The sequence below is a fragment of the Mytilus californianus genome, unplaced genomic scaffold (assembly GCF_021869535.1).
Source record: "Mytilus californianus isolate M0D057914Y unplaced genomic scaffold, xbMytCali1.0.p SCAF_3, whole genome shotgun sequence".
Lineage (NCBI taxonomy): Eukaryota > Metazoa > Mollusca > Bivalvia > Mytilida > Mytilidae > Mytilus > Mytilus californianus.
In genome coordinates, this window is record NW_026262679.1 from 17,349,068 (window position 1) to 17,363,666 (window position 14,599).

General features: G+C 32.1%; 1 protein-coding gene across 3 annotated transcripts in view; it reads right to left on the reverse strand.

Annotated features, from left to right (window-relative positions):
* The window catches only part of LOC127734022 (uncharacterized), a 144,937-nt gene that overhangs the window by 108,627 nt on the left and 21,711 nt on the right, over positions 1-14,599 (reverse strand). Inside the window, exons 4-17 of one of the 3 annotated variants that reach the window (XM_052243570.1) lie at positions 14,149-14,203; positions 12,623-12,685; positions 12,116-12,302; positions 10,385-10,528; positions 8,565-8,692; positions 7,565-7,673; positions 7,245-7,293; positions 5,826-5,967; positions 4,357-4,534; positions 3,798-3,904; positions 3,081-3,241; positions 2,579-2,640; positions 1,526-1,846; positions 145-447 (exon numbers count right to left, since the gene is read on the reverse strand). The exons of the other annotated variants lie outside the window; for them this stretch is intronic. Coding sequence (XP_052099530.1) covers positions 145-447; positions 1,526-1,846; positions 2,579-2,640; positions 3,081-3,241; positions 3,798-3,904; positions 4,357-4,534; positions 5,826-5,967; positions 7,245-7,293; positions 7,565-7,673; positions 8,565-8,692; positions 10,385-10,528; positions 12,116-12,302; positions 12,623-12,685; positions 14,149-14,203 — 2,009 coding nt within the window. The remainder of the gene's footprint in view (positions 1-144; positions 448-1,525; positions 1,847-2,578; positions 2,641-3,080; positions 3,242-3,797; positions 3,905-4,356; positions 4,535-5,825; positions 5,968-7,244; positions 7,294-7,564; positions 7,674-8,564; positions 8,693-10,384; positions 10,529-12,115; positions 12,303-12,622; positions 12,686-14,148; positions 14,204-14,599) is intronic. 3 annotated transcript variants of the gene reach the window in all.

Genomic DNA, 14,599 nt, shown 5'->3' on the forward strand with positions numbered 1-14,599 from the left:
AAAATTATGAATTAACTGAATAACAGTTTTCAACTTTCTACAAAAAAGTTGACTATTTTGATATTTTTACTAAAAGAAATAGTTCTTTGACAAGGACTTCCAAAGGTATAGTATGCTGTACTACACACCTTTCCTTAAACTTACCTGAACAATCTGTTGAAGCAGTGATATTTTCTGTAGGTTTACTTTTGCCGACATCATTTTCTGCATACATGTGCAATGTATATATTTGACATTCAGTCAGACCTGTTAGTGTAATATTTTGTGGATTGGTCGACATGTTCAGTTGGTTTATTTTTACTGATGTCCATTGGATTTCTACATTCGTTGCATATTTCAAAACAAATACTTGATAGGTTCCGTCGTGTATTCCAGGCTTCCATTCAATTTGTAACTTTGTCTTCCACACTTTTGTGACACGTAACCATGAAGGTCTATCTGGAAGACCTATAATTAAGATAAACAATACAAAATTATATATCAAGGAATGGATGGAGTGTTTCTAATTTATAAATGATTGTTTAACTGTGGAATCAGCTGCGGCAATTGATTTCAAACTTTGGTGAATAATAGTAACCATTTGTTCGGCTTTTTCTTTCGATTACTCTTAAACTGTTGTCAAACTAAACAACAGCTTTGATAACAATAAAAGTATAAAGTTTAACTTTATATTCTAGTCAGTCATTATAGTTACAAAATGTATCTCATCTCAACACTTAATGAAGCAACACTGACTGTCTGAATATAAATCGTAAGTGCACGGCAGAAAATCTTTTTACAATCCCTTTTGTATTCATACATCTTTAGTTTTGTTCAGTTGCCAATTGTTTTTTAATTTGTATCAGTACAAAGGGTATGTCAAATGTAGTAACCCCTCCAGAGAGCACTAAATATTACTATGATAGAAATAGTCAGTCAAAACGGATCTATATCATTTCTACTTTTATTGATGCCATAATGAGTTGGTGGACATTTTATAGCTGATGGGTCAATTTGAAAGTAGGACACTGATTTCAATATACACGATGTTTTTTTCTGTAACAAAAATTTCAGTATCATGAATATGTCATACAGATTTCAGTATGAACGATAATATTTCTTGGATTTAGATTTTCAAGTACGCTCGATACCCAAAGGGATATTTCTTTAACACATTTGATTCGTTTTTATTCCGTCCTATTACAGAGTCGAATAATTACTGGTTGTGTCATTTAGCAAATTAACGAGTACTAAATGAGGGTTTGGACATGTTTGCCCTTTTGGAGAAAATTTCCATTTTTAAGATAATCCATATTAAATAGATAAAAGCAAAATGCATACTGTTTTGCCAAAGTTCATACCAAAAATAGTCGGATGAGTTTTACATAATCCTCCAGGCTTCTGTTTGTATCACTAAGTTTGATAGTAAGTTATTTCAATGGAAACATATCTAAATGAATGTGTCCTGTATTGCTATATGTTTGAATTTTCCTTGGAGTTCGGTATTTTTGTTATTTTACTTTTTATCACACCTTTAAGTACAAACCTTCAACTATATCGTCATTGAAATAACCTGTTGATACAGTAAGTATTTTTGTGGGTTGACTTCTTCCAAACGAGTTCTCTGTGCACATTCGTATGTTATATATTTGACTCTTATTTAGCCCAGTCAGTTCGAAACTTTGTAAATCACTTTGCATATCTGTTTCATTTACTGGAACACTTGCCCATTGTATTTCATCATACTTTCTGAATTCTAGTACAAAGATCTGTGAATTGTCTCCGCTGAATCTAAACATCCATTCAATCAAAAGTTTCGTTTCAAACGTATTGATAACACGTAACCATTTTGGAATTTCAGGAAGATCTACAAATCAAATAATTGCACTCAATATTCACAAATATATCATACGAGTATTGATAGATATTGTAACCTTTGTCGCTATGGTATCGCCTCTTATTATCTTCTATTGAATATACTTAAATATAAAGATAAGGAGACGTGATATGATTGCCAATGACACAACTATTCATCTGAGATCAAATGACGTTGCTATTAGCAACCATAGGTCACCATACGGCCTTCCTCAATGAGCAAAAACTATAATATATAGTCAGCAATAAAAGGTTACCGCTTTATATATCTTAACTATTCGACCTATTGTATACCCTACATATTAAAAAGACAAACGGTTTATTTCAAGCTAGTTAAATTATAGATTCAATGTGTTTGCAGTATGCACTTTTGCCATTATTTGAACAAACACTGTCAAAGGAACAGTGAAGATGATTTTTTTCCACACTGTTGGTGAGACTTGAACAGAATATATCAATTCGTTTTCATTCTTCATGAAATCATTTTCAAAATAATTCTTTTGGAGCATATCACTGGTTGAATTGTTTTTCCGTTCTGATTGATGAATTTATGTATTTATGTACATTAAACATTAATTAATTGACGAGAATTTGAACATCGGTAAACTATGTGTCTTAGCTTTTTGGCATACTTAAATAATTAAAAATTCTGATTTTAAATTAAGTCTCTTTGCTTAGTTTTAATAAAATGAAATTCCATACGTATATGAATTAGGTTGCTTACACATATATGGGATGCGATCTGTCAAACTAAAGTTGTCATAAGTATATATAGGTACACCATTGCTAAAAAATATTAGTAATATGACAAAACTTCATTCAGTTAAATGCACAAGGAAGCTATTTGAAAAAAATGCAAAACTTACTATAAAGAATATTGAATTTCCTAGAAACTTCAAACAGTGTCGTGTTCACGTCGATCGACTGTAGACGAAGTCAATTTTCTTGAGAACAAACGGTTTTGCATAAAGTTTTACTACGAATAACAGGTGTCTCGGGTTTGCCTTGATTTGTCTTTTCTTACTCGATTTATGAGATTTGAATATCGTTAAACTACTTTTGCCTACATTAACTAAAAGTTCTACTAGTTTTTCAAAGTTAATCCACGACACTCGTCTTAAGGCTGTTTAAAAGACGAGTGAAGTTCTATCTATGGTATGAGCAATTTCTTGATTTGCTTCTTTGTGAGTGTTTGAAACTTGACCCTACAGTTTACTTCTACTTACATGTCAGGATTTAAAGATACATAATTTTTGGAACGACATACGGTGCCCATCCAGGCACAATGGGGATCTTTTATACAGTTATCAATCTTTATGTACTGTTCACAGTTTATCACATTTATTTGTCGCACTGAATAGTCTGTTCCAATTAGTAGAAAGTCTCCCTGTAATATAATTTTCAATAACTATAGCAGATTACATACGCATGAAACTGATATCGATGCATACGACGTGTGTTTTCGGTGTGAATATGAAGAAATCTTGCACAATAGTTTGTTTTCATTATACATATTTTTCATATAATTACTATAACTGTGAAGTTTCACCTTTTTTTTTAATAAATGTCATCAATGAATCACTGTTATTTGTAATTCAGAATCTATTTTACAATTATAACTCCTTTTAAGAGCTAACAATATTGTGTATACAGTGACCTAATTTATTATTAGAGATATTATGTTTGCTTTTGGGTGTCAACCAGTTTTTGTTGTTTTGTTTGTTTTTGTTTTTTTGGAGGGTGTTTACTGTTACACTTTTTTTTAATGTCCATTTTCTTTCTTTAATAATGTTTATTTTTATTAATGTTTTTTTCCTCTTATAGTTGATGTGTTTCCTTCGGTTTTAGTTTGTAACCCGGATTTATTGCTTAATCAAATTATGACTATTGAACAGTGGTATACTAATATTGCTTTTATTCATAATTGAAAATATTAAACTTACAAAATTGACTAAAGACCAGATGGCTTCATTCTTTGCTAACGGTGAGTACATATTTGACACGTAAGTGTTTTCGTTTGTCGAAAATAATTTATAAACCTTTCCATTACCTATATAATAAGAAAAAAACAAGTTGTTTTACTTGTAAACGAACTGGGGACATATAATAATGATATCGGTGATCATTTCTACAAAGCAGGACATAGATTTCTTGTTCAATCCCATAGAAATTGGTTTGCTTCAGTCGTGGTATTCGGACTTGCCTTGGTATAACCATCGTTCTAACATGATATCTAAAATAAGATGCTAATTTAGTGTAATCGGATTATTTTCTAGATTTTGAGAGCTGAATAGTATATTCTATTTCATTTTTGTTAATTCTTTTTCTTGTACATTTTGCAAAACCTTTTAATCGAAAAGTGTATGCTGAAAATGAAAAAAAAACAATTTTAATTAACACATATCTTCCAGAACCTGAGGGTTGTTAATGCATTTGTATTAGTAAGCCGATGGCTGCCTTGTCTCATTTACATTTTCAATGTGCATCTTTTTTTATACATACTTGAGCCTGCATAAAACACAATCTCCGTCATATTTCTGTGTAGTTCTAATTTCTGTAGATGATCATACAAGACAAAGATTGGCTTCCCATACAAAGGCTTAACAGATTCGTACATTAGCGGATGGTTGGCAATGAAGTTAAGAACATCTTCACTTTGAGCCATAGAATCATTTATACACTGAAAAACAAATTGAACATTTGTTATTTTTGTCATTGAGTATAACGTTTCTTCAAATGCAGTTTTACTGGCGACGCGTAGCGGAGCCAGTAAACCGGATATTAGCGACCATCAAATCCAAATTGACGGCGGCAACTCTTCAACTACAGTACTGTTATTCCGTATGTATACTGATTGTTTGTTTTTCATACCTTGAAGAAACGTTATTCTCAATTCGCATAAACTTCATGGCTTAACATGACACCATACACATGAAAACTTCATGGCTAAACATGACGTCATACACCTGAAAACTTTCAAACTAAAGGTTGTTACGTTACTTCTTCGAATCAAATTTGGATAATATCACATCAAAACTGCGTTTTGAGTTGAGTGTTGTTTTATTGTCGATTATATTGTAGTTATCGATCATTTGTTGATTCAAACAATTCGATATGGCTGCTAAATTTATAGTTATAACATGTCAGCTGTGGATCTGATGGTAAAATTTAGAAAATGTAAAATAATATGTATTCATGTTTTCTTTTTCTTTTTTCTTAGTCAAAATTGGTTTCCTCTTTTAGCCGATTTGTTACAACATACGTCATTCTCGTGTGGCTTAGAGATCAAAAGTTCACGGTTTCCGACGAAAGACCAAAATAGTTTTCAGTTCATTATATTAATAATGATCATCGATACACACAGAAGAGGCGTGATTGCTTATGTCATAGTGCATTTCATCTTACGGATATACTTATATAAAAGTAAAAAATTAGTTGTGTTCAAATATATTAAAAAGGCTTTCAGACATTCATTTTGAAATGTGATATTATTAGTTTTAAATCATTTCCTTGCCATTTTAAGTTGAACCATACCATGACCCCAAACATGGGTTTTTTTATCTGTCTAAATATAATATCTTGTATTTATCAAGTTTATGCTAGAAATAGTTGACGTTTAAAGAAAGGTATGATTTCAGCTTCTCAATTGACATACCAAAACATACCAGCCTCTCCGGGACATGGAGTATATATCCCCTAGTTAATATGATGTAACAGAGCTTACTTTTCCTATTATGATTTCCTTGCCATATGTCATTTATTTTCGTCTACTTTTTTTTGTCGGTGCGTTGATAGTTTCTGTGCTAACGCTTTTGTAACGATCAGCATAACCGTTTGATAGATCAGTATTATACTACGTTTATGTCTCAACTTGAGGTCAATGCTCATGATCATTTAGTTCATTCAATTACTCAAAATGTCAAGCAATATTGTAAAATTACCGTAAAAATAAACATTGAAAACAAACTTACCCTACCAGGTCTTGGTTGTGGTATATTTTTGGCCTCTGTCCAAAATGAATTTGGTGTAACCTGGGTCTTAAATGGCCCATTAAATATAGCTTCAATGTCAAGGGTGTTAAAGGCACAAATAACGGAGACTGGTGACTTGATTCTAAAAAGGTAACAAGTATTTACAACATACTTGCAGAAATAATTACGGCCTTTAACCCCTTTACTTAATATTACTAGAAATGCATGTATATTTGCATATTGCATATATTTATTTTATCTAGATTTAAGTCATCATCACGGAATAGTTGCATATACAGTCGCTGCTACCAATCAAAGTATTCATTCGGTCGGCTATTGGTTTAACAAATGTTTATCAATTGTTGATATTCATTGATAAAGAGAAAGATAGGAAACAACAAAATCTTTTTCTGAAAGTTGAAAACAACTCCTGAGTTTGAAATAAAATGAGATATGAATATAATACTTTTTGTGCGTCTAAAATATATAGTCGAGACGCTTGTTGATGGAAAGGATTGACAGTTTAAACATTCTAACTATATATAACATAGTAAGTACTTCTTTTAATTGGATTGGTTTCGTGCTCTGATAAAGTTATTGTTTTGTGTGTTATGCCCTCGCCGTAGGCGACTGGGGTATTAAGTGTTACCCTTGACCATCGTCCTTCTGTCCTTCAGTCCGTCCGATTTTCGTTTCTGTACTCAAGTTTAAGTTTGCCTAATGCAAATTGTATGCAACTCATACACAATGCTGAGAACCAGAACTGGCAGACAGAGTTCGAATTTAGGCAGTGAGTCGCTTACCGTTTTATAGTTATGCCATTTTATACCTTGGAGAATTGCAATTTTTTTCGTGTCCGCACTCTTACTTAAGTTTGCCTCATGCAAATTTTATGAAACTAATACACAATGTTAAGAACCAAAACTCGCATAGGGACGTCGAATTTGGGCAGTAAATCGCTTGCCCTTTTTGAGTTGTGCCCTTTATAACTTGGGAAATTGTATTTTATTTCGTTCCCGCACTCTTTCTTAAGTTTGCCTCATGCAAATTTATGAAACTCATTCACATTGCTAAGTAACACAACACGCTGACAGAGTTCGAATTTGGGCAGTGAGTCATTACCGTTCTAGAGTTATGCCCCTTTGAAACTTGGGAAATTACAAAGCTTGAGCGGGGACATTCGTGTCCTCAGACACATTCTTCTTTTATTTAACAAGAACTGCATATCATTGCGATCCATTCTTTTAAAAGACAAAGATTTATTATTGTTTTGGATTGTCTATAAGTTTTCCATTTTCGTTATTGATTGCACTTTTACTATTTTTAGTTGAGCGCCACTGGTGAGTTTACTCTCCTAGAACCCGATATCGTTGATGAGTTTTATCAAGGGTAACATTACGCTTGCTAATCTTTACTTGCCTTGTCGTGAACAGGCCATAGATAACGCCATCTTTTTCAACAATGTCCTCTGAAATAATATAGAAAAGATACAATTTTTCATTGATTTGCCAAAAATAACATTTAAACCACAAAATGTGTATATCTTTAAAAATTTACTATTTAAATGATTTGTCATATCAATAAATTTGCAGCTTGCTAAGAGTGCTAATTTCTGAATTGAAAAAGCATAATGTCATTGAGTAAGACTTGGTGTTCCATATTAAATTTAGCAATAGTTCCAATCAGGTAAAAACACAGCACGAGAGACAAACCTTGTTAATATGATGTAGTATACATACGTATGTCATCAAAATAAACTGGCGAATTTCCTTCAGTGAAACACTGGAGTCTGGCTTTTTGATAACTTGTCCATTTATTCCTTAAAATTGAATTTCCTCCAATATCAGACTACAAAATGAAAGATATGTTTAGTCAATTTTATCGGGAGGTTTCCGAGACAAGTTACCTAATGAATACAAACGACAAGTATGATTTAAAGAAGTTATTATGTTTCATCACCTGACTTGAACTTTTCGTTTGTTTCAATATTGATATTTTATACTTAAAACAATTTTGGTGATAATAGTTAGATGATTACAAATGGGTATAATTCTTATCATACCTGAATATAATTCACCAAAATCACATGCATGTGACCATTTAGTAAATGCACGTTTTAAAAAGTGACCAATAATACTCCTACACGTCAGCTAAATTGTTGCACTGATCCATTTAATTACAATATTTATTAAATAAAATAATCAGTTTTGTAATTCATGTTAATAAAATATCTAAACTTCTACAATTTAAGCAATGAACTTAACTAAAGTTTGATATGGATGAATAAGCATTTTCTGCTGCATATGAAGCATCCTTCATGTCGTTAAGTAGTCACATAGACTATGTATATGATCGTGTATACTGGTGTTTGTCTTTTGGTCGTTTTTCAGTTTTTTTGTTTTTTGCCATGGCGTTGTCAGTTCGTTTTCGACTTTTGAAATTGAACGTCCCTTTGATATCTTTCGCCTCTCTTTTGTTTTAGAACCGGAAACATATAGAGATATCTTATTTCATCAGTTTTGGTCTAAACGTTTTAATTTGTAACGGTCCAGCATATTCTTTTATGTAGTCCATATGAACAAGCCAACATAACAGACCAAATTTGGACGAGATAGATATTTTGTACAGGTTTTTATCGTTTCGATTTGTCTATTCTAGAGCCATATCTTATTTCAATATTTCTGTTTATGGTTGGTGGAACTTATTGTACTTTATTTCATTTACCAGTACTTAACGTACCTTACAAACCTTTGCAACTCTCGAGTAAACTTTGTTATTGTGTTCAGAAGGATCAACTTCAGTAGCCGTTTCGCGGAAAAAGAAAAGTACTGATTCTTTTAAGGAGAAAGACCCGACAAATTGGGGATCTGTAAAAAACGATATAAGTAGTAACTTGGGTTTTGAATTTAAAATGACAAACACCAAACTTGAGACGCATATTAGATATTTTACTTAATTCAGTTAATTTAATTTAATTTTCTTTTTCGTTTTTGTTTGTTTGTGTGTTGTTAATTTTGTGGAGCTTTATGTTTTTTAGAGGAGTAGATAACTACACTGTTGCACAAGAGGCAGTAGCTGTACAATAAATGCCTTTCACATCAGGAAAATCATATTGGTATCTAGATGGTTTATTTAAGTGAAAAGCACTGACTACCAGAAAATGGTGCACATTTCAATGAACAATGCATCGGCACAAGCACTAGTTAGGATTACTAGCATTCACAGAAAGTCATTGTGATGTAAGACTTTTAAGTATAAATTCAGTGAATACAATATATTCTTGTTAACGTTCAGTGACAAATATGTCATGCATATTAAGAAAGAGAACACATTTACTGTAAATTTAAATCAAAAATTAATTGGTCTGCAAAGTTAGTCGACTGGGATGAAGGACAGAAAATTTAGAATGAATAAAAGCCTATTATTGTTTATAGTTATTGTGAATATCAACTGCTTAACACAATATGAGGCTTTTGAGCTCTTTCACTGCGCCTAATTACTAAAAGCTCCATATTGTGACTCATAGCTGATATCTTATAGTATTGTTAATGTACAGTTAAACTGATAATCGGGGTACTTATACATCCCGCATAGCAAAACAGACGACCCTTTTTTGCATGAGTTTTAATGTTAATGGAAGATGGGATGAGAAGTCCAGGGATGACCAAATTGTATACCGAATATAAAATAAGGAGATATGGTATAATTGCAAATGAGACAACTATTCACAAGGGCCAAATGACGTAGATGTTAGCAATTATATGTCACCATATGGCCTTTAATAATGAGCTAACCCGATACCCCATAGCAGGCTTTAAAAAGCTCCAACATAACAGAAATTCAAACGAGAAAACAATCGGCCTGATTTATGTACAAAACAATAATAACAAAGTCAGCTTTTGGTGTTTTTCAATGCCGAACAGAAAGTATTGATCGAGTATTAAAGTAATTAAATAATAACATGGTTCTTAGATATATTCAATAATTCAAATGAGTAGTACAAAGTATGGATAATATTACTTGTCGTTTGCATAAATTTTCATCTAAATGCATAATATGGCCCTAAGTCAAGTTAACTCCCGCGGTATAACGGGCGTTTAGTATAACGTTTTAGTATTTGCATACTGAAAAAACTATTAAATAAAAACATCCAGATGATTTTTAGGGTTTCATATTTATCTATCTCAAATTTTCTGTGTAGTTTTTCCTGTTATTTGTCTTCAAATTTAATCTATTTTTTTTATCATATTATTACTTTCTTTTTGAAATATCCCACTAAGGGCATATTTATATTTCAAATGTGTAAGCAAAGAAAAGAATGCGCTATGGTATTATGAACGGAAAGAGGTAAACTCAAGGATACGGCCGCGATAAAACATTTTAAACTCACGGATGGTACTCTCTGGTACTGAAAGACCACACGCAGCGGTACCGACAAATGAATTATACTATTAGCTTTTATATGATGTCCGTGTGGACGAAATGTGATTTCGCACATGTGCTATTTTAAGGGTAAACAAATAATTGATTCCACTTAATTATATATAATTAATAGTTACCTTTCATCCAGTTAGAGCTGATGACACCTTTTTGGTACTCACTGACCGTCCCGCCACTATTATAGATTGGTCTAGATATTGTCGCTTCAGTATGTAACGTGGCACCATAATACATAATTCCTTTGCCATACTGATTAGGATCTCCTGTAAAAAAATGAACTATGACTCGATGATTGAATTTTTTAATGCAATATAATGACAATTACGATACCGTCGTCTCTTATTCCACATACTGTAGTTTCAACATTGTTCATTATATATCTGAGATTGTACTGTACGTGTACTCTATAAGAGTCAACTTCATTCAAACTGATATAAATATTATTAATACTTTCATCACAGGCCTTCGATCTATAATTAGCCCCGACAGTTTTCCAGGGTATGAAAATTGAACGGAGTTTCTCTGACTGTAGCGGCGACTCTCCGCCTGTGGCTTTCTTGGTTTGCACAATTATAAATAGCAGTCACGTCCAGGCAGAATAGAGATATTCGTTCCGCTTCCCCGTATAGAGACCGTACCGCGCTCTGCATATTAAGGAACCCTGCAACAACTGTATGAGAGATCTGTAGGCGACATGCTGCGAACATCCAATATTCCCTCTTTTTCCAGTGACAGTCCACATTGTCCCCGTCCTTTATCCCGGTTGAACCACTATGCAAAACCTACAAGCTGTACATGGTGTACTGTATTTATTGTTTTCAGTTGGTGTTTTGTCCTGACTAAGCAAACAATTAATCAGTCATACTATTCCCGCTATGAAATCTTTGTTGAATGTTAATTTGATATGTCCAATCCCCAACCCACTTTATACATTTTCACGAGTAATTTTTACCCAAGAGCTACGTTTACCTTGGAAGATTGCAGTCAGTTATCAAAAATCAGGAAACAAAACCCGTTTCCATCTTATTTTGTTTAATAAGAATAATGTTGCGGCTTTTATGTAATAATACATTTGTACATAATGTAATTGGAAAAAACATCCCGGATGATAACCGGTATAATATTATTGTATTATAAACATGGACTTCGTATCTATGTAATACAATTGAGTAATTGTAGTGTGTTCCTTTATAGAAATGCAATATGACGTCAACTTTGGCATACTCCTACATGTTTAGATTACCTGTAATTGCCATTTTCAGATGGCAAACCAACATATCGAAACAGTCAACACTAACAAAATAAAGTTTAGGGCAATATGAACTTTAAATTAAATCGTGAGTAAAACATGTATCAGGTGGTCCGTAGAATAAACATATCCTGTATCACAACCGACATCCAGTAAGTGATCATGTAAGCCTTATATTAGGTTGAAAGCCGGTAAAAGATATGAAGCACTCTTAGAACTATATCAAATGTCATCAGTTGGCTTAACGATTGACCTACTAGTGCAGGCGACCACAAACTTTGCTGGCAAAGAAATCACCTGAGGGATGAAGATGAAAAAAAATTTACATGACATAAATTTTCTCTCATAAGGAAATCAAAACAGTTGACACAATATTTTGTGAAGCAGATAACAATAATATCTTGATGAGCACTTTTGCTTGAATATATGATGTTATGATGCATATTCATGATCGTTCTTGACAATTTACAGTAATCAATACTGCAAATATCTAATACAATAAATATAATGATCGTTAAAATGCATCATCTTTTCATTTTTACATCATCTTGCTGTTTTGGTCATAATATCTTATTTATATTCCGACATTTGTGTTACTTACTAATATATGTAGTCGTAAAATTATCAAATGGATCATTTGCACATGGAACAGGACCTAAGCTAATATGTGAATTATCTGTGATGTTCAGTTCAAAACCAGTTGGTGAGTCAGCATTGGTTCCGCACAATATGACTATGTCGTCAGTTCTAAACTCAAGGACTCTTATGTGATTTTGGCAATATGGTATCTAAAATGAAATAGATTTGTGAAGGGAAAAATAAATAAGCATTACCACGTTCCATGCTAGTATAGTTTAACATAAGCCTATTGAAGATAAAGCTGATATTGAATGTGTTATATGATAGTTTATATTCCTGTCTTAAAATAAATTATTAGAAGTCTTTTTTTTTATTCTCAATTCTATTTCTCAAACACCAATAGATAGCAAAAGCTCATACTGAGACTATATTTTTGAGGTTTTTGCTGTTAAAATATTTCTTATTGATAATGATTATGCAACTTATTGTTTAAATAACAAACCTTGAGTTTACATCTACCATACATTACCTTTTCCTTCGATAAGGTGCAGTAATTAAGCTTATCCGCATCAGATGGAAACTCTATAGAAGTCTAAGAAAACATTGAATAAAATTAATGCTGAAACAGTTGTATTTCATTTTACTTATGGACTTGTTAGCCTTTTCGTCTTTTTTATTTATTTTTTTCTTCTTTTGAATGTCCCTTTGGTATCTTTTGCCTTTTTTATATTAAAAGTACTATATGGTCTAAATAAAATCGCCATCAATACCTGATTACTATATATGAATGCTGGAATGTCACAATTAAAACTTTTATTGAAATGATTGCTAAGCATTTTAAAAGATGTGTTCAATCGCCAGTAAGTCTAAATATTCAACATAGTTTTACTGTAGTCCATCAAACTTTTATAAATTAGACATCTATACCAGAAACATTCCCGAAAAAAATCAACTTCAAGATATAAACAATAGTTGTATTTGGGTCCTCAATGCTTTTCAACTTCGTACTTTATTTGGTGTGGTAACTGTTCTGAGAGTCACTAATGAGTCTTTAATAGACAACACGCACGTTTGCGTACAGTACAACATTTAAGTCCTGTTATCTATGATGTATTTATTTGATAGTTATTAATAATCTGGACCATGTAGTGTAAGCTGTTGTTTGTACGTCTGTTTTTTGTGTTTCTGATTTTAGTTTTTGTTTTTAGTTTTAGTTTTAGTTTTAGTTTTCAGTTTTTGTTTTTGTTTTCGTTTTTTTTTATCAAATGCACAGAACTCGTAAACTTTCTGTTCATTGAATTGAACAGATAATACAAGCATGTTAATTTATTAAGATAATCCATGGAAATGCATGCAGAACTACAGAAAATTACACGTTCAGGGTTCAGTTTACATAATACAATATTGAATACTTTTTCTCTGCTTAATTTATGTACAAAATGCACAAAATTATATCTTATACGATCAGGAACTCCGATTTGATATTTCTGAATAGCTTTAAATAATTGGTAAGCCTTTGTTTATTGTATATGACGAATTTCATCCTATCAAGACTTAGTGTTACAGATGAACTAAAAGAAATTTCAACAAACTTCTATCTATCTATTTTCCGTGTGAATTATGACCGATTCTAATCTGATTTTAAAACCTTTCTCACCAATTGTGCATTTTCAAAGAGTGTAAGTGGGTCATCAACTGCCAATATATATCTGTTCCAATTACAGAGTGAAAATCCACTGGAGTTCGAATAATGTAATTTATATATTGTAAACAACTTTAAATATTTCGTTAGAGTTTAAAATGCTTTTCAGGACTTAATGTTGCTGTTGAAGACAATATTGCAAATTGTACATGTTTTTGTATCTTTAGTAAAAATTGAAGGAATTTGGGGAAATTAGCCTAGTGTGAAACAAATTCAGTATAACATTGTTATTTTTTTTATATATTGATTTCCATTTGTTTTACATGCGACGTAATATCGCACGATGATAGAAAAATGTATGTACAATTTTCCAAAAGTCGACATACTTCTTAACATATGTGTGTGCTACTCACCGATTTTACTGGAAATCGAGGAATATCTAAAATGTCTACAATACTGATATAATTCCTGTAAAAAGAAGAAGAGTTATATACCTGAGATGAGTTAAACGTCACACAGAGACTTCTCAAGAAGAATGTAATAGAACCTGGCAATATCATTTAACTCCCCTTTCCAATATATGAACGATGTCCTCCCACTGAATAGTTCAAAGTTTGCTGAAAATATTGGGTCAATGTCGACCGCATATATATATATATCCAAGTCTAAATTGAAAACAACGTTCAAACCTATGATTGCGTTGGATAAAAACCGCAATTTTTATATGTGTGCATGCAAAACAAATCTATTGGTAAAGGGGTCTAAATAAAGCACAAACATTTTCCAAAAGATCAAAAAGTGAAAAAGTATATTTTAACAAAACGCATTTGACTAACAGGTCGAACAACGGATGTTCTTTAACAC